Source organism: Oncorhynchus mykiss, chromosome 12 (assembly GCF_013265735.2).
Source record: "Oncorhynchus mykiss isolate Arlee chromosome 12, USDA_OmykA_1.1, whole genome shotgun sequence".
Lineage (NCBI taxonomy): Eukaryota > Metazoa > Chordata > Actinopteri > Salmoniformes > Salmonidae > Oncorhynchus > Oncorhynchus mykiss.
The window spans coordinates 100,333,361-100,354,504 of NC_048576.1; the positions used below are offsets into that span (position 1 = coordinate 100,333,361).

The following is a 21,144-nucleotide window of genomic DNA, read 5'->3' on the forward strand; positions in this document are numbered from 1 at the left end:
GTAGGATCAGGTGTTAACCTGTAGGATCAGGTGTTTAACCGGTGGGATCAGGTGTTTAACCGGTGGGATCAGGTGTTTAACCTGTAGGATCAGGTGTTTAACCGGTAGGATCAGGTGTTTAACCGGTAGGATCAGGTGTTTATCTGGAAGGATCAGGTGTTTATCTCGAAGGATCAGGTGTTTAACCGGTAGGATCAGGTGTTTACCGGTAGGATCAGGTGTTTAACCGGTAGGATCAGGTGTTTAACCGGTAGGATCAGGTGTTTAACCGGTAGGATCAGTTGTTTAACCGGTGGGATCAGGTGTTTAACCGGTGGGATCAGGTGTTTAACCGGTAGGATCAGGTGTTTAACTTGTAGGATCAGATGTTTAACCTGTAGGATCAGGTGTTTAACCGGTGGGATCAGGTGTTTAACCGGTAGGATCAGGTGTTTAACCGGTAGGATCAGGTGTTTAACCGGTAGGATCAGGTGTTAAACTGTAGGATCAGGTGTTTAACCTGTAGGATCAGGTGTTTAACCGGTAGGATCAGGTGTTTAACCGGTAGGATCAGGTGTTTAACCGGTAGGATCAGGTGTTAACCTGTAGGATCAGGTGTTTAACCGGTAGGATCAGGTGTTAACCTGTAGGATCAGGTGTTTAACCGGTGGGATCAGGTGTTTAACCTGTAGGATCAGGTGTTTAACCTGTAGGATCAGGTGTTTAACCGGTGGGATCAGGTGTTTAACCTGTAGGATCAGGTGTTTAACCGGTAGGATCAGGTGTTTAACCGGTAGGATCAGGTGTTTATCTGGAAGGATCAGGTGTTTATCTCGAAGGATCAGGTGTTTAACCGGTAGGATCAGGTGTTTACCGGTAGGATCAGGTGTTTAACCGGTAGGATCAGGTGTTTAACCGGTAGGATCAGGTGTTTAACCGGTAGGATCAGTTGTTTAACCGGTGGGATCAGGTGTTTAACCGGTGGGATCAGGTGTTTAACCGGTAGGATCAGGTGTTTAACCGGTAGGATCAGTTGTTTAACCGGTGGGATCAGGTGTTTAACCGGTAGGATCAGGTGTTTAACCGGTAGGATCAGGTGTTTAACCGGTGGGATCAGGTGTTTAACCGGTGGGATCAGGTGTTTAACCGGTGGGATCAGGTGTTTAACCGGTAGGATCAGGTGTTTAACCGGTAGGATCAGGTGTTTCCCGGTGGGATCAGGTGTTTAACCGGTAGGATCAGGTGTTTAATCGGTGGGATCAGGTGTTTAACCGGTGGGATCAGGTGTTTAACCGGTAGGATCAGGTGTTTAACCGGTAGGATCAAGTGTTTAACCGGTAGGATCAGGTGTTTAACCGGTAGGATCAGGTGTTTAACCGGTAGGATCAGGTGTTTATCTGGAAGGATCAGGTGTTAACCTGTAGGATCAGGAGTTTACCTGTAGGATCAGGTGTTTAACCGGTAGGATCAGGTGTTAACCGGTAGGATCAGGTGTTAACCGGTAGGATCAGGTGTTAACCTGTAGGATCAGGTGTTTAACCGGTAGGATCAGGTGTTAACCTGTAGGATCAGGTGTTTAACCGGTGGGATCAGGTGTTTAACCGGTGGGATCAGGTGTTTAACCTGTAGGATCAGGTGTTTAACCTGTAGGATCAGGTGTTTAACCTGTAGGATCAGGTGTTTAACCGGTGGGATCAGGTGTTTAACCTGTAGGATCAGGTGTTTAACCGGTAGGATCAGGTGTTTAACCGGTAGGATCAGGTGTTTATCTGGAAGGATCAGGTGTTTATCTGGAAGGATCAGGTGTTTAACCGGTAGGATCAGGTGTTTACCGGTAGGATCAGGTGTTTAACCGGTAGGATCAGGTGTTTAACCGGTAGGATCAGGTGTTTAACCGGTAGGATCAGTTGTTTAACCGGTGGGATCAGGTGTTTAACCGGTGGGATCAGGTGTTTAACCGGTAGGATCAGGTGTTTAACCTGTAGGATCAGATGTTTAACCTGTAGGATCAGGTGTTTAACCGGTGGGATCAGGTGTTTAACCGGTGGGATCAGGTGTTTAACCGGTAGGATCAGGTGTTAACCTGTAGGATCAGGTGTTTAACCGATAGGATCAGGTGTTAAACTGTAGGATCAGGTGTTTAACCTGTAGGATCAGGTGTTTAACCGGTAGGATCAGGTGTTTAACCGGTAGGATCAGGTGTTAACCGGTAGGATCAGGTGTTAACCTGTAGGATCAGGTGTTTAACCGGTAGGATCAGGTGTTAACCTGTAGGATCAGGTGTTTAACCGGTGGGATCAGGTGTTTAACCGGTGGGATCAGGTGTTTAACCTGTAGGATCAGGTGTTTAACCTGTAGGATCAGGTGTTTAACCTGTAGGATCAGGTGTTTAACCGGTGGGATCAGGTGTTTAACCTGTAGGATCAGGTGTTTAACCGGTAGGATCAGGTGTTTAACCGGTAGGATCAGGTGTTTAACCGGTAGGATCAGGTGTTTATTTGGAAGGATCAGGTGTTTAACCGGTAGGATCAGGTGTTAACCTGTAGGATCAGGTGTTTAACCGATAGGATCAGGTGTTTAACCGGTAGGATCAGGTGTTTAACCGGTAGGATCAGGTGTTAAACTGTAGGATCAGGTGTTTAACCTGTAGGATCAGGTGTTTAACCGGTAGGATCAGGTGTTTAACCGGTAGGATCAGGTGTTAACCGGTAGGATCAGGTGTTAACCTGTAGGATTAGGTGTTTAACCGGTAGGATCAGGTGTTAACCTGTAGGATCAGGTGTTTAACCGGTGGGATCAGGTGTTTAACCGGTGGGATCAGGTGTTTAACCGGTGGGATCAGGTGTTTAACCGGTGGGATCAGGTGTTTAACCGGTAGGATCAGGTGTTTAACCTGTAGGATCAGATGTTTAACCTGTAGGATCAGGTGTTTAACCGGTGGGATCAGGTGTTTAACCGGTAGGATCAGGTGTTAACCTGTAGGATCAGGTGTTTAACCGATAGGATCAGGTGTTTAACCGGTAGGATCAGGTGTTTAACCGGTAGGATCAGGTGTTAAACTGTAGGATCAGGTGTTTAACCTGTAGGATCAGGTGTTTAACCGGTAGGATCAGGTGTTTAACCGGTAGGATCAGGTGTTAACCGGTAGGATCAGGTGTTAACCTGTAGGATCAGGTGTTTAACCGGTAGGATCAGGTGTTAACCTGTAGGATCAGGTGTTTAACCGGTGGGATCAGGTGTTTAACCGGTGGGATCAGGTGTTTAACCGGTGGGATCAGGTGTTTAACCTGTAGGATCAGGTGTTTAACCGGTAGGATCAGGTGTTTAACCGGTGGGATCAGGTGTTTAACCGGTGGGATCAGGTGTTTAACCGGTAGGATCAGGTGTTTAACCGTTGGGATCAGGTGTTTAACCGGTAGGATCAGGTGTTTAACCTGTAGGATCAGATGTTTAACCTGTAGGATCAGGTGTTTAACCGGTGGGATCAGGTGTTTAACCGGTAGGATCAGGTGTTAACCTGTAGGATCAGGTGTTTAACCGATAGGATCAGGTGTTTAACCGGTAGGATCAGGTGTTTAACCGGTAGGATCAGGTGTTAAACTGTAGGATCAGGTGTTTAACCTGTAGGATCAGGTGTTTAACCGGTAGACATCAGGTGTTTAACCGGTAGGATCAGGTGTTAACCGGTAGGATCAGGTGTTAACCTGTAGGATCAGGTGTTTAACCGGTAGGATCAGGTGTTAACCTGTAGGATCAGGTGTTTAACCGGTGGGATCAGGTGTTTAACCGGTGGGATCAGGTGTTTAACCGGTGGGATCAGGTGTTTAACCTGTAGGATCAGGTGTTTAACCTGTAGGATCAGGTGTTTAACCGGTGGGATCAGGTGTTTAACCTGTAGGATCAGGTGTTTAACCTGTAGGATCAGGTGTTTAACCGGTGGGATCAGGTGTTTAACCTGTAGGATCAGGTGTTTAACCGGTAGGATCAGGTGTTTAACCGGTAGGATCAGGTGTTTAACCGGTAGGATCAGGTGTTTATTTGGAAGGATCAGGTGTTTATCTCGAAGGATCAGGTGTTTAACCGGTAGGATCAGGTTTTTACCGGTGGGATCAGGTGTTTAACCGGTAGGATCAGGTGTTTAACCGGTAGGATCAGGTTTTTAACCGGTGGGATCAGGTGTTTAACCGGTGGGATCAGGTGTTTAACCGGTAGGATCAGGTGTTTAACCGGTAGGATCAGGTGTTTAACCGGTGGGATCAGGTGTTTAACCGGTAGGATCAGGTGTTTAACCGGTGGGATCAGGTGTTTAACCGGTGGGATCAGGTGTTTAACCGGTAGGATCAAGTGTTTAACCGGTAGGATCAGGTGTTTAACCGGTAGGATCAGGTGTTTAACCGGTAGGATCAGGTGTTTATCTGGAAGGATCAGGTGTTAACCTGTAGGATCAGGAGTTTACCTGTAGGATCAGGTGTTTAACCTGTAGGATCAGGTGTTTAACCGGTGGGATCAGGTGTTTAACCGGTAGGATCAGGTGTTTATCCGGTAGGATCAAATCAAATCAAATTTATTTATATAGCTCTTCGTACATCAGCTGATATCTCAAAGTGCTGTACAGAAACCCAGCCTAAAACCCCAAACAGCAAGCAATGCAGGTGTAGAATCACGGTGGCTAGGAAAAACTCCCTAGAAAGGCCAAAACCTAGGAAGAAACCTAGAGAGGAACCAGGCTATGTGGGGTGGCCAGTCCTCTTCTGGCTGTGCCGGGTGGAGATTATAACAGAACATGGCCAAGATGTTCAAATGTTCATAAATGACCAACATGGTCGAATAATAATAAGGCAGAACAGTTGAAACTGGAGTAGCAGCACGGCCAGGTGGACTGGGGACAGCAAGGAGTCATCATGTCAGGTAGTCCTGGGGCATGGTCCTAGGGCTCAGGTCCTCCGAGAGAGAGAAAGAAAGAGAGAATTAGAAATCAGATGTTTAATCGGTGGGATCAGGTGTTTAACCTGTAGGATCAGGTGTTTAACCAGTAGGATCAGGTGTTTAACCGGTGGGATCAGGTGTTTAACCGGTGGGATCAGGTGTTTAACCGGTGGGATCAGGTGTTTAACCTGTAGGATCAGGTGTTTAACCGGTAGGATCAGGTGTTTAACCGGTAGGATCAGTTGTTTAACCGGTGGGATCAGGTGTTTAACCGGTGGGATCAGGTGTTTAACCGGTAGGATCAGGTGTTTAACCGGTGGGATCAGGTGTTTAACCGGTAGGATCAGGTGTTTAATCGGTGGGATCAGGTGTTTAATCGGTGGGATCAGGTGTTTAACCGGTGGGATCAGGTGTTTAACCGGTGGGATCAGGTGTTTAACCGGTAGGATCAGGTGTTTAACCGGTAGGATCAAGTGTTTAACCGGTAGGATCAGGTGTTTAACCGGTAGGATCAGGTGTTTAACCGGTAGGATCAGGTGTTTATCTGGAAGAATCAGGTGTTAACCTGTAGGATCAGGAGTTTACCTGTAGGATCAGGTGTTTAACCTGTAGGATCAGGTGTTTAACCGGTGGGATCAGGTGTTTAACCGGTAGGATCAGTTGTTTATCCGGTAGGATCAAATCAAATAAAATTTATTTATATAGCTCTTCGTACATCAGCTGATATCTCAAAGTGCTCTACAGAAACCCAGCCTAAAACCCCAAACAGCAAGCAATGCAGGTGTAGAATCACGGTGGCTAGGAAAAACTCCCATGAAAGGCCAAAACCTAGGAAGAAACCTAGAGAGGAACCAGGCTATGTGGGGTGGCCAGTCCTCTTCTGGCTGTGCCGGGTGGAGATTATAACAGAACATGGCTAAGATGTTCAAATGTTCATAAATGACCAACATGGTCGAATAATAATAAGGCAGAACAGTTGAAACTGGAGTAGCAGCACGGCCAGGTGGACTGGGGACAGCAAGGAGTCATCATGTCAGGTAGTCCTGGGGCATGGTCCTAGGGCTCAGGTCCTCCGAGAGAGAGAAAGAAAGAGAGAATTTGAAATCAGATGTTTAACCGGTGGGATCAGGTGTTTAACCTGTAGGATCAGGTGTTTAACCTGTAGGATCAGGTGTTTAACCGGTAGGATCAGGTGTTTAACCGGTGGGATCAGGTGTTTAACCTGTAGGATCAGGTGTTTAACCTGTAGGATCAGGTGTTTAACCTGTAGGATCAGGTGTTTAACCGGTGGGATCAGGTGTTAAATTGTAGGATCAGGTGTTTAACCTGTAGGATCAGGAGTTTACCTGTAGGATCAGGTGTTAACCTGTAGGATCAGGAGTTTACCTGTAGGATCAGGTGTTTAACCTGTAGGATCAGGTGTTTAACCGGTGGGATCAGGTGTTTAACCGGTGGGATCAGGTGTTTAACCGGTAGGATCAGGTGTTTAACCGGTAGGATCAGGTGTTTAACCTGTAGGATCAGGTGTTTAACCGGTAGGATCAAGTGTTTAACCGGTAGGATCAGGTGTTTAACCGGTAGGATCAGGTGTTTAACCGGTAGAATCAGGTGTTTAACCGGTGGGATCGGGTGTTTAACCGGTGGGATCAGGTGTTTAACCGGTAGGATCAGGTTTTTAACCGGTGGGATCAGGTGTTTAACCGGTAGGATCAGGTGTTTAACCGGTAGGATCAGGTGTTAACCTGTAGGATCAAGTTTTTAACCGGTAGGATCTGGTGTTTAACCTGTAGGATCAGGTGTTTAACCGGTAGGATCAGGTGTTTAACCGGTGGGATCAGGTGTTTAACCTGTAGGATCAGGTGTTTAACCTGTAGGATCAGGTGTTTAACCGGTGGGATCAGGTGTTAACCTGTAGGATCAGGTGTTTAACCTGTAGGATCAGGAGTTTACCTGTAGGATCAGGTGTTTAACCTGTAGGATCAGGTGTTTAACCTGTAGGATCAGGTGTTTAACCGGTGGGATCAGGTGTTTAACCTGTAGGATCAGGTGTTTAACCGGTAGGATCAGGTGTTTAACCGGTGGGATCAGGTGTTTATCCGGTAGGATCAGGTGTTAACCTGTAGGATCAGGTGTTAACCTGTAGGATCAAGTGTTAACCGGTAGGATCAGGTGTTTATCTGGAAGGATCAGGTGTTTATCTGGAAGGATCAGGTGTTTAACCGGTAGGATCAGGTGTTTACCGGTAGGATCAGGTGTTTACCGGTAGGATCAGGCGTTTAACCGGTAGGATCAGGTGTTTAACCGGTAGAATCAGTTGTTTAACCGGTGGGATCAGGTGTTTAACCGGTAGGATCAGGTGTTTAACCGGTAGGATCAGGTGTTTAACCGGTGGGATCAGGTGTTTAACCGGTAGGATCAGGTGTTTAACCTGTAGGATCAGGGATCAGGTGTTTAACCTGTAGGATCAGGTGTTTAACCGGTAGGATCAGGTGTTAACCTGTAGGATCAGGTGTTTAACCGGTAGGATCAGGTGGTAACCTGTAGGATCAGGTGTTAACCGGTAGGATCAGGTGTTTAACCGGTAGGATCAGGGATCAGGTGTTTAACCTGTAGGATCAGGTGTTTAACCGGTAGGATCAGGTGTTTAACCGGTGGGATCAGGTGTTTAACCGGTAGGATCAGGTGTTTAACCGGTATGATCATGTGTTTAACCTGTAGGATCAGGTGTTTAACCGGTAGGATCAGGGATCAGGTGTTTAACCTGTAGGATCAGGTGTTTAACCGGTGGGATCAGGTGTTTAACCGGTAGGATCAGGTGTTTAACCGGTGGGATCAGGTGTTTAACCGGTAGGATCAGGTGTTTAACTGGTAGGATCAGGTGTTTAACCGGTAGGATCAGGTGTTTAACCGGTAGGATCAGGTGTTTAACCGGTAGGATCAGGTGTTAACCTGTAGGATCAGGTGTTTAACCGGTAGGATCAGGTGTTTAACCGGTAGGATCAGGTGTTTAACCGGTAGGATCAGGTGTTTAACCGGTAGAATCAGGTGTTTAACCGGTGGGATCGGGTGTTTAACCGGTGGGATCAGGTGTTTAACCGGTAGGATCAGGTTTTTAACCGGTGGGATCAGGTGTTTAACCGGTAGGATCAGGTGTTTAACCGGTAGGATCAGGTGTTAACCTGTAGGATCAAGTTTTTAACCGGTAGGATCTGGTGTTTAACCTGTAGGATCAGGTGTTTAACCGGTAGGATCAGGTGTTTAACCGGTGGGATCAGGTGTTTAACCTGTAGGATCAGGTGTTTAACCTGTAGGATCAGGTGTTTAACCTGTAGGATCAGGTGTTTAACCGGTGGGATCAGGTGTTAACCTGTAGGATCAGGTGTTTAACCTGTAGGATCAGGAGTTTACCTGTAGGATCAGGTGTTTAACCTGTAGGATCAGGTGTTTAACCTGTAGGATCAGGTGTTTAACCGGTGGGATCAGGTGTTTAACCTGTAGGATCAGGTGTTTAACCGGTAGGATCAGGTGTTTAACCGGTGGGATCAGGTGTTTATCCGGTAGGATCAGGTGTTAACCTGTAGGATCAGGTGTTAACCTGTAGGATCAAGTGTTAACCGGTAGGATCAGGTGTTTATCTGGAAGGATCAGGTGTTTATCTGGAAGGATCAGGTGTTTAACCGGTAGGATCAGGTGTTTACCGGTAGGATCAGGTGTTTACCGGTAGGATCAGGCGTTTAACCGGTAGGATCAGGTGTTTAACCGGTAGAATCAGTTGTTTAACCGGTGGGATCAGGTGTTTAACCGGTAGGATCAGGTGTTTAACCGGTAGGATCAGGTGTTTAACCGGTGGGATCAGGTGTTTAACCGGTAGGATCAGGTGTTTAACCTGTAGGATCAGGGATCAGGTGTTTAACCTGTAGGATCAGGTGTTTAACCGGTAGGATCAGGTGTTAACCTGTAGGATCAGGTGTTTAACCGGTAGGATCAGGTGGTAACCTGTAGGATCAGGTGTTAACCGGTAGGATCAGGTGTTTAACCGGTAGGATCAGGGATCAGGTGTTTAACCTGTAGGATCAGGTGTTTAACCGGTAGGATCAGGTGTTTAACCGGTGGGATCAGGTGTTTAACCGGTAGGATCAGGTGTTTAACCGGTATGATCATGTGTTTAACCTGTAGGATCAGGTGTTTAACCGGTAGGATCAGGGATCAGGTGTTTAACCTGTAGGATCAGGTGTTTAACCGGTGGGATCAGGTGTTTAACCGGTAGGATCAGGTGTTTAACCGGTGGGATCAGGTGTTTAACCGGTAGGATCAGGTGTTTAACTGGTAGAATCAGGTGTTTAACCGGTAGGATCAGGTGTTTAACCGGTAGGATCAGGTGTTTAACCGGTAGGATCAGGTGTTAACCTGTAGGATCAGGTGTTTAACCGGTAGGATCAGGTGGTAACCTGTAGGATCAGGTGTTAACCGGTAGGATCAGGTGTTTAACCGGTAGGATCAGGGATCAGGTGTTTAACCTGTAGGATCAGGTGTTTAACCGGTAGGATCAGGTGTTTAACCGGTGGGATCAGGTGTTTAACCGGTAGGATCAGGTGTTTAACCGGTATGATCATGTGTTTAACCGGTAGGATCAGGTGTTTAACCGGTAGGATCAGGTGTTTAACCGGTGGGATCAGGTGTTTAACCGGTGGGATCAGGTGTTGAACCGGTGGGATCAGGTGTTTAACCGGTGGGATCAGGTGTTTAACCGGTGGGATCAGGTGTTTAACCGGTGGGATCAGGTGTTTAACCGGTGGGATCAGGTGTTTAACCGTTGGGATCAGGTGTTTAACCGGTGGGATCAGGTGTTTAACCGGTGGGATCAGGTGTTTGACCGGTAGGATCAGGTGTTTAACCGGTAGGATCAGGTGTTTAACCGGTAGGATCAGGTGTTTAACCAGTAGGATCAGGTGTTATTTTTATGGTAACAAATGTTATCTGGTGGATTGTTAATGATCTCCCTGCTAATTCACTCAGAGCATGATCTCTGTGGAATGTCAATGATCTCTGTGGAATGTCAATGATCTCTGTGGAATGTTAATGATCTCTGTGGAACGTTAATGATCTCTGTGGAATGTTAATGATCTCTGTGGAATGTCAATGATCTCTGTGGAATGTTCAAGATCTCTGTGGAATGTTAATGATCTCTGTGGAATGTTAATAAACTGTATTTATTTGACATTTGTTCCAGTGTGCTACGATGACGACCTAACAGATGCGCTGTTCCGAACTCTGTACAGAATCTGTAACAACCTCCGTCTCCCCTGTACTACATACTTGTCTATAGAGAAGAGGTAACCTACCTGTGCTACATACCTGTCTATAGAGAAGAGGTAACCTACCTGTACTACATACCTGTCTATAGAGAAGAGGTAACCTACCTGTACTACATACCTGTCTATAGAGAAGAGGTAACCTACCTGTACTACATACCTGTCTATAGAGAAGAGGTAACCTACCTGTACTACATACCTGTCTATAGAGAAGAGGTAACATACCTGTACTACATACCTGTCTATAGAGAAGAGGTAACATACCTGTACTACATACCTGTCTATAGAGAAGAGGTAACATACCTGTACTACATACAGTGCCTTGCGAAAGTATTCGCCCCCCTTGAACTTTGCGACCTTTTGCCACATTTCAGGCTTCAAACATAAAGATATAAAACTGTATTTTTTGTGAAGAATCAACAACATGTGGGACACGATCATGAAGTGGAACGACATTTATTGGATATTTCAAACTTTTTTAACAAATCACAAACTGTTAAAACTGTTAAAAAAGTTAATACTTTGTAGCGCCACCTTTTGCTGCGATTACAGCTGTAAGTCGCTTGGGGTATGTCTCTATCAGTTTTGCACATCGAGAGACTGACATTTTTTCCCATTCCTCCTTGCAAAACAGCTCGAGCTCAGTGAGGTTGGATGGAGAGCATTTGTGAACAGCAGTTTTCAGTTCTTTCCACAGATTCTCGATTGGATTCAGGTCTGGACTTTGACTTGGCCATTCTAACACCTGGATATGTTTATTTTTGAACCATTCCATTGTAGATTTTGCTTTATGTTTTGGATCATTGTCTTGTTGGAAGACAAATCTCCGTCCCAGTCTCAGGTCTTTTGCAGACTCCATCAGGTTTTCTTCCAGAATGGTCCTGTATTTGGCTCCATCCATCTTCCCATCAATGATGCTGCCACCACCATGTTTGACAGTGGGGATGGTGTGTTCAGGGTGATGAGCTGTGTTGCTTTTACGCCAAACATAACGTTTTACATTGTTGCCAAAAAGTTCAATTTTGGTTTCATCTGACCAGAGCACCTTCTTCCACATGTTTGGTGTGTCTCCCAGGTGGCTTGTGGCAAACTTTAAACAACACTTTTTATGGATATCTTTAAGAAATGGCTTTCTTCTTGCCACTCTTCCATAAAGGCCAGATTTGTGCAATATACGACTGATTGTTGTCCTATGGACAGAGTCTCCCACCTCAGCTGTAGATCTCTGCAGTTCATCCAGAGTGATCATGGGCCTCTTGGCTGCATCTCTGATCAGTCTTCTCCTTGTATGAGCTGAAAGTTTAGAGGGACGGCCAGGTCTTGGTAGATTTGCAGTGGTCTGATACTCCTTCCATTTCAATATTATCGCTTGCACAGTGCTCCTTGGGATGTTTAAAGCTTGGGAAATCTTTTTGTATCCAAATCCGGCTTTAAACTTCTTCACAAGTGTATCTCGGACCTGCCTGGTGTGTTCCTTGTTCTTCATGATGCTCTCTGCGCTTTTAACGGACCTCTGAGACTATCACAGTGCAGGTGCATTTATACGGAGACTTGATTACACACAGGTGGATTGTATTTATCATCATTAGTCATTTAGGTCAACATTGGATCATTCAGAGATCCTCACTGAACTTCTGGAGAGAGTTTGCTGCACTGAAAGTAAAGGGGCTGAATAATTTTGCACGCCCAATTTTTCAGTTTTTGATTTGTCAAAAAAGTTTGAAATATCCAATAAATGTCGTTCCACTTCATGATTGTGTCCCACTTGTTGTTGATTCTTCACAAAAAATACAGTTTTATATCTTTATGTTTGAAGCCTGAAATGTGGCAAAAGGTCTCAAAGTTCAAGGGGGCTGAATACTTTCGCAAGGCACTGTACCTGTCTATAGAGAAGAGGTAACATACCTGTACTACATACCTGTCTATAGAGAAGAGGTAACCTACCTGTACTACATACCTGTCTATTCTGGCTGGGCCACTCACGGACATTCAGAGACTTTTCCCGAAGCCACTACTGCGTTGTCTTGGCTGTGTTCTTAGGGTCGTTGTCCTGTTGGACCATCGCCCCAGTCTGAGGTTCTGAACACTCAGGTTTTCATCAAGGATCTCTCTGTACTTTGCTCCGTTCATCTTTCCCTCGATCCTGACTAGTCTCCCAATCCCTGCTGCTGAAAAACATTGGCACATCAGGATGTTGCCACCACCATGCTTCACTGTAGGGATGATGCCAGGTTTCCTCCAGACGTGATGCTTGTCATTCAGGCCAAAGAGTTCAATCTTGGCTTCATCAGACCAGAGAATCTTGTTTCTCATGGTCTGAGAGTCTTTAGGTGCCTCTTGACAAACTCCTAGCGGGGTGTCATGTGCCTTTTCCTGAGGAGTGGCTTCTGTCTGACCATAAAGGCCTGGAGTGCTGCAGAGATGGTTGTCCTTCTGGAAGTTTCTCCCATCTCCACAGAGGAACTCTGGAGCTCTGTTAGAGTGACCATCAGGTTCTTGTATATATAGATTTATGCTAAATGTAAAAAATAAATCCAGCTCATGTGCCACATCTTGTAATTACAGTCTTTGTTTGTGTGTGCGTGTGTGCGTGTTCGTTCCCCAGGCTGAACTTCACTCTGAGACACATGGACATATCCTGTGAGGCCTACGACCATTTCCGCCACTGTCTGTGTGAGATGCAGGAGCTGAGGGACGGACGGACATGCTTCACAGTGGAGCAGGTCACACCCTCTTTCCCACAGTGTCTGCTGTATGAGCGCATAGAGCAACTGGTGAGAGACAGACAGTTTCATATACACACTTTACTGAACCTAGAAAACCTCTATCCAACAGAATGTTTCTAGTACTATATCCTAAACCCCTATCCAACAGTATGTTTCTAGTACTATATCCTAAACCCCTATCCAACAGTATGTTTCTAGTACTATATCCTAAACCCCTATCCAACAGTATGTTTCTAGTACTATATCCTAAACCCCTATCCAACAGTATGTTTCTAGTACTATATCCTAAACCCCTATCCAACAGTATGTTTCTAGTACTATATCCTAAATCCAACAGTATGTTTCTAGTACTATATCCTAAACCCAACAGTATGTTTCTAGTACTATATCCTAAACCCCTATCCAACAGTATGTTTCTAGTACTATATCCTAAACCCAACAGTATGTTTCTAGTACTATATCCTAAACCCAACAGTATGTTTATAGTACTATATCCAAACCCCTATCCAACAGTATGTTTCTAGTACTATATCCTAAACCCAACAGTATTTTTCTAGTACTATATCCTAAACCCCTATCCAACAGTATGTTTCTAGTACTATATCCTAAACCCAACAGTATGTTTCTAGTACTATATCCTAAACCCCTATCCAACAGTATGTTTCTAATACTGTATCCTAAACCCAACAGTATGTTTCTAGTACTATATCCTAAACCCAACAGTATGTTTCTAGTACTATATCCTAAACCCCTATCCAACAGTATGTTTCTAGTACTATATCCTAAACCCCTATCCAACAGTATGTTTCTAGTACTATATCCTAAACCCCTATCCAACAGTATGTTTCTAGTACTATATCCTAAACCCCTATCCAACAGTATGTTTCTAGTACTATATCCTAAATCCAACAGTATGTTTCTAGTACTATATCCTAAACCCAACAGTATGTTTCTAGTACTATATCCTAAACCCCTATCCAACAGTATGTTTCTAGTACTATATCCTAAACCCAACAGTATGTTTCTAGTACTATATCCTAAACCCAACAGTATGTTTATAGTACTATATCCAAACCCCTATCCAACAGTATGTTTCTAGTACTATATCCTAAACCCAACAGTATTTTTCTAGTACTATATCCTAAACCCCTATCCAACAGTATGTTTCTAGTACTATATCCTAAACCCAACAGTATGTTTCTAGTACTATATCCTAAACCCCTATCCAACAGTATGTTTCTAATACTGTATCCTAAACCCAACAGTATGTTTCTAGTACTATATCCTAAACCCAACAGTATGTTTCTAGTACTGTATCCTAAACCCAACAGTATGTTTCTAGTACTATATCCTAAACCCCTATCCAACAGTATGTTTCTAGTACTGTATCCTAAACCCAACAGTATGTTTCTAGTACTATATCCTAAACCCAACAGTATGTTTCTAGTACTATATCCTAAACCCAACAGTATGTTTCTAGTACTATATCCTAAACCCAACAGTATGTTTCTAGTACTATATCCTAAACCCAACAGTATGTTTCTAGTACTATATCCTAAACCCCTATCAACAGTATGTTTCTAGTACTATATCCTAAACCCAACAGTATGTTTCTAGTACTATATCCTAAACCCCTATCCAACAGTATGTTTCTAGTACTATATCCTAAACCCAACAGTATGTTTATAGTACTATATCCTAAACCCCTATCCAACAGTATGTTTCTAGTACTATATCCTAAACCCCTATCCAACAGTATGTTTCTAGTACTATATCCTAAACCCAACAGTATGTTTCTAGTACTATATCCTAAACCCCTATCCAACAGTATGTTTCTAGTACTATATCCTAAACCCAACAGAATGTTTCTAGTACTATATCCTAAACCCCTATCCAACAGTATGTTTCTAGTACTATATCCTAAACCCCTATCCAACAGTATGTTTCTAGTACTATATCCTAAACCCCTATCCAACAGTATGTTTCTAGTACTATATCCTAAACCCCTATCCAACAGTATGTTTCTAGTACTATATCCTAAACCCCTATCCAACAGTATGTTTCTAGTACTATATCCTAAACCCAACAGTATGTTTCTAGTACTATATCCTAAACCCCTATCCAACAGTATGTTTCTAGTACTATATCCTAAACCCCTATCCAACAGTATGTTTCTAGTACTATATCCTAATCCCCTATCCAACAGTATGTTTCTAGTACTATATCCTAAACCCAACAGTATGTTTCTAGTACTATATCCTAAATCCAACAGTATGTTTCTAGTACTATATCCTAAACCCAACAGTATGTTTCTAGTACTATATCCTAAACCCCTATCCAACAGTATGTTTCTAGTACTATATCCTAAACCCAACAGTATGTTTCTAGTACTATATCCTAAACCCAACAGTATGTTTATAGTACTATATCCAAACCCCTATCCAACAGTATGTTTCTAGTACTATATCCTAAACCCAACAGTATTTTTCTAGTACTATATCCTAAACCCCTATCCAACAGTATGTTTCTAGTACTATATCCTAAACCCAACAGTATGTTTCTAGTACTATATCCTAAACCCCTATCCAACAGTATGTTTCTAGTACTGTATCCTAAACCCAACAGTATGTTTCTAGTACTATATCCTAAACCCAACAGTATGTTTCTAGTACTGTATCCTAAACCCAACAGTATGTTTCTAGTACTATATCCTAAACCCCTATCCAACAGTATGTTTCTAGTACTGTATCCTAAACCCAACAGTATGTTTCTAGTACTATATCCTAAACCCAACAGTATGTTTCTAGTACTATATCCTAAACCCAACAGTATGTTTCTAGTACTATATCCTAAACCCCTATCCAACAGTATGTTTCTAGTACTATATCCTAAACCCAACAGTATGTTTCTAGTACTATATCCTAAACCCCTATCCAACAGTATGTTTCTAGTACTATATCCTAAACCCCTATCCAACAGTATGTTTCTAGTACTATATCCTAAACCCCTATCCAACAGTATGTTTCTAGTACTATATCCTAAACCCCTATCCAACAGTATGTTTCTAGTACTATATCCTAAACCCCTATCCAACAGTATGTTTCTAGTACTATATCCTAAACCCAACAGTATGTTTCTAGTACTATATCCTAAACCCCTATCCAACAGTATGTTTCTAGTACTATATCCTAAACTCCTATCCAACAGTATGTTTCTAGTACTATATCCTAAATCCAACAGTATGTTTCTAGTACTATATCCTAAATCCAACAGTATGTTTCTAGTACTATATCCTAAACCCCTATCCAACAGTATGTTTCTAGTACTGTATCCTAAACCCCTATCCAAAAGTATGTTTCTAGTACTGTATCCTAAACCCCTATCCAACAGTATGTTTCTAGTACTATATCCTAAACCCCTATCCAACAGAATGTTTCTAGTACTATATCCTAAACCCAACAGAATGTTTATAGTACTAAATCCTAAACCCCTATCCAACAGTATGTTTCTAGTACTGTATCCTAAACCCCTATCCAAAAGTATGTTTCTAGTACTGTATCCTAAACCCCTATCCAACAGAATGTTTCTAGTACTATATCCTAAACCCAACAGAATGTTTATAGTACTAAATCCTAAACCCCTATCCAACAGTATGTTTCTAGTACTGTATCCTAAACCCCTATCCAAAAGTATGTTTCTAGTACTATATCCTAAACCCCTATCCAACAGAATGTTTCTAGTACTATATCCTAAACCCAACAGAATGTTTATAGTACTAAATCCTAAACCCCTATCCAACAGTATGTTTCTAGTACTGTATCCTAAACCCCTATCCAAAAGTATGTTTCTAGTACTGTATCCTAAACCCCTATCCAACAGTATGTTTCTAGTACTATATCCTAAACCCAACAGAATGTTTATAGTACTAAATCCTAAACCCCTATCCAACAGTATGTTTCTAGTACTATATCCTAAACCCAACAGAATGTTTATAGTACTAAATCCTAAACCCCTATCCAAAAGTATGTTTCTAGTACTGTATCCTAAACCCCTATCCAACAGTATGTTTCTAGTACTGTATCCTAAACCCCTATCAAACAGAATGTTTCTAGTACTATATCCTAAACCCCTATCCAACAGTATGTTTCTAGTACTATATCCTAAACCCCTATCCAACAGTATGTTTCTAGTACTATATCCTAAACCCAACAGTATGTTTCTAGTACTATATCCTAAACCCAACAGTATGTTTCTAGTACTACATCCTACACCCAACAGTATGTTTCTAGTACTATATCCTAAACCCAACAGTATGTTTCTAGTACTATATCCTAAACCCAACAGTATGTTTCTAGTACTATATCCTAAACCCAAAAGAATGTTTCTAGTACTGTATCCTAAACCCAACAGTATGTTTCTAGTACTATATCCTAAACCCAACAGTATGTTTCTAGTACTATATCCTAAACCCAACAGTATGTTTCTAGTACTACATCCTACACCCAACAGTATGTTTCTAGTACTATATCCTAAACCCAACAGTATGTTTCTAGTACTATATCCTAAACCCAACAGTATGTTTCTAGTACTATATCCTAAACCCAAAATAATGTTTCTAGTACTATATCCTAAACCCAACAGTATGTTTCTAGTACTGTATCCTAAACCCCTATCCAACAGTATGTTTCTAGTACTATATCCTGTTGTAGGTGTGTTGTAGGTGTGTTGAGGCATGACCCCCTCACTGGCCAATCAGAACGTGTTGTAGGTGTGTTGAGGCATGACCCCTTCACTGGCCAATCAGAACGTGTTGTAGGTGTGTTGAGGCATGACCCCCTCACTGGCCAATCGGAACGTGTTGTAGGTGTGTTGAGGCATGACTCCCTCACTGGCCAATCAGAACGTGCTCCAGGGCTAAATATGTGGTTGCTTCAAGTTGGGTATTTACAGTCTTTTATATATTGCGTTGTCATCAACTCCAATTCCAATGTTAGACTTTCTCTTTTTCAGGAGTTGTGGAAAGTGACAGCGGTGCCTGTCTAACCCTCTGAGGAGCTGACCTGCTCCTAGACCTGCTCCTAGACCTGCTCCTTAGACCTGCTCCTTAGACCTGCTCCTTAGACCTGCTCCTTAGACCTGCTCCTTGACCTGCTCCTTGACCTGCTCCTAGACCTGCTCCTTTGACCTGCTCCTAGACCTGCTCCTAGACCTGCTCCTAGACCTGCTCCTAGACCTGCTCCTAGACCTGCTCCTTGACCTGCTCCTTGACCTGCTCCTAGACCTGCTCCTTGACCTGCTCCTAGACCTGCTCCTAGACCTGCTCCTGGTGTTTTCGGAGCCTCTTGTGGTCAGTGTTGAGAAGGTATTGATAAAACATATAGATTATTTAGTGAACTTGTAGCAGTCATTTCAATCAGGGCAGCTGGACAGCACTGAACAAAGACACTAGGAATGATCTCTGTAAATGAACTCACTTGTTAAATAAGATGTTTTTAAGCTCAGATCAGGGGTTGTGATATATATATATATATATATATATTCACTATATTCTCATTTACTTGCTGTTAGATTGATGTGAACCGGTGAAATGGGACAGCCCCATAGCCTCTGAATGTTTTGTTCCGATGTAAATGATGAGTGATCAGGTAAAACACTGACCTGGGATGCATCCCAAATGGTATCCTATCCTCAATATAGTGCACTACTTTAGACCAGAGCCCTATGGACCCTGGTCTAGAGCCCTGTGGACCCTGGTCTAGAGCCCTATATACCCTGGTCTAGAGCCCTATGGACCCTGGTCTAGAGCCCTATGGACCCTGGTCTAGAGCCCTATGGACCCTGGACCAGAGCCCTATGGACCCTGGTCTAGAGCCCTATGGACCCTGGTCTAGAGCCCTATGGACCCTGGACCAGAGCCCTATGGACCCTGGTCTAGAGCCCTATGGACCCTGGTCTAGAGCCCTATGGACCCTGGTCTAGAGCCCTGTGGACCCTGGACCAGAGCCCTGTGGACCCTGGAACAGAGCCCTGTGGACCCTGGTCTAGAGTCCAATGGACCCTGGTCTAGAGCCCTGTGGACCCTGGTCTAGAGCCCTGTGGACCCTGGTCTAGAGCCCTATGGACCCTGGTCTAGAGTCCTATGGACCCTGGTCTAGAGCCCTATGGACACTGGTCTAGAGCCCTATGGACCCTGGTCTAGAGCCCTATGGACCCTGGTCTAGAGCCCTGTGGACCCTGGACCAGAGCCCTATGGACCCTGGTCTAGAGCCCTGTGGACCCTGGTCTAGAGCCCTATGGACCCTGGTCTAGAGCCCTATGGACCCTGGTCTAGAGCCCCGTGGACCCTGGTCTAGAGCCCCGTGGACCCTGGTCTAGAGCCCTGTGGACCCTGGTCTAGAGTCCAATGGACCCTGGTCTAGAGTCCAATGGACCCTGGTCTAGAGCCCTGTGGACCCTGGTCTAGAGCCCTATGGACCCTGGTCTAGAGCCCTATGGACCCTGGTCTAGAGCCCTATGGACCCTGGACCAGAGCCCTATGGACCCTGGACCAGAGCCCTATGGACCCTGGTCTAGAGCCCTGTGGACCCTGGTCTAGAGCCCTATGGACCCTGGTCTAGAGCCCTATGGACCCTGGTCTAAAATAGTGCACTATGTAGGGACCCGAGTCCTATGGAACACTACCTTAATGTCTGTTTATAACTTATAAGACATTATTAAATAGCTTGTTAACAATTGAGTAAATAAACTGTTTATCAATCAGTATTTCTAAGTTCATATATTTAATAAAATAAACTACCTAATAATGTTCATAACAGCTTTATAAGCAGACATATAGTGTTAATGATGTGTGTATATTGATACAAGACCACGGCACTGTTTATTTCACAATTATACACTCATCTTTTGATTCAAAATGACTAAATAAAATACAAGTTATTGATTTATTTAAACAACAGAAAAATGTCTTTATTAGAATTTGTGAACTTTGATTCATACCGTCTTAAAGGTGCATTCTGGGATTGAAACCACAACCAAGCCTCCACCCGGCCTCTTTTTTATGTCAACAGCTGAGGAATTGGAACCACTCACAAATTCACGGACGGAGCTACGACTGACCATCTATGAGATCAGAATGATAGTTTTAACTGTGTTTTCAGGTTTAAAATGACATTCTTTACACACAGTGGAGGATAACAAGCTTGTGTTTGGGGTTCTGATCCGGTAAGACAGTTTAATTAAGCTCCTCAGTCATACGTGTTATCCGTCAATATACACAGTACGCTCCAAAAGTATTGGGACAGTGACACGTTTTGTTGTTGTTGTTGTGTCTCTGTACTCCCAACACTTTGGGATTTGAAATGATACAAGGACTACAAGGTTAAAGGTCAGACTGTCAGCTTTAATTTGAGTGTATTTTTATCCATATCAGGTGAACCATTTAGAAATGACAGCGCTTGTTGTAAATAGTCCCCCCCCCCCGCCCTATTTTAGGGGACAGGAAGTATTGGGGCAGATCCACTGGCGTATTAAAGTATTAAACAGTGAAGTATTTGGGCCCATATTCACAGCACCCAATGACTACATCAAACTTGTAAATCCTATAAATACGAATGGAATGTTTCTAAACATGGATGTTACCATGGTTATGTGGATGTTACCGTGGTTACAGATCATCCTGAATGAACCATGAATATTGATGAGTGAGGAAGTTGGAGACATACATATCATACCCCCCTTCCCCCCCCCCCCCCCTCCCCAAAAAAAGGAATGATAACTTCCTGTTACCATGTGTGTGTTCTGTACATAGGACTAATCAAACTAGAAACTGAAACAAGTTGCAGGGTTTTAGTTGAGCCACTAGATAGGAGGGTGTTCCAATAATATAACCCTGGTAAGACAAATGGACTCGTTTGTCAGCATCCTGTTGTGAAATGGAAGTGTTTGATTCTAGAAATGAACCAGTGCAATGCCCCAGAGTGACCTGCAGGGGGAGCTCTGTGAGTTCTGTACAGAGATGAACCAATGCCATACCCCAGAGTGACCTGCAGGGGGAGCTCTGTGTGTTCTGTACAGAGATGAACCAATGCCATACCCCAGAGTGACCTGCAGGGGGAGCTCTGTGTGTTCTGTACTGAGATTAACCAATGCCATACCCCAGAGTGACCTGCAGGGGGAGCTATGTGTGTTCTGTACAGAGATGA

At 43.7% G+C, this 21,144-nt stretch overlaps 2 protein-coding genes across 4 annotated transcripts in view; one reads left to right on the forward strand and one right to left on the reverse strand.

The window, feature by feature from the left end:
- LOC110514653 (methyltransferase-like protein 22) overlaps window positions 1-18,815 on the forward strand; it is a 44,656-nt gene extending 25,841 nt beyond the window's left edge. For 2 of the 3 annotated variants that reach the window (XM_036939611.1, XM_036939610.1), the window contains exons 10-12: window positions 10,136-10,238; window positions 12,823-12,991; window positions 17,954-18,814. In XM_036939611.1, coding sequence (XP_036795506.1) covers window positions 10,136-10,238; window positions 12,823-12,991; window positions 17,954-17,986 — 305 coding nt within the window. In that variant the 3' untranslated portion in view covers window positions 17,987-18,814. Of the gene's footprint in view, window positions 1-10,135; window positions 10,239-12,822; window positions 12,992-17,953 lie in introns of all 3 variants that reach the window. The other variant, XM_036939612.1, reaches the window with a different exon arrangement.
- Window positions 1-21,144, reverse strand: part of LOC110539068 (NLR family CARD domain-containing protein 3) — a 1,005,455-nt gene that overhangs the window by 503,931 nt on the left and 480,380 nt on the right. The gene's annotated exons all lie outside the window — the stretch shown is intronic.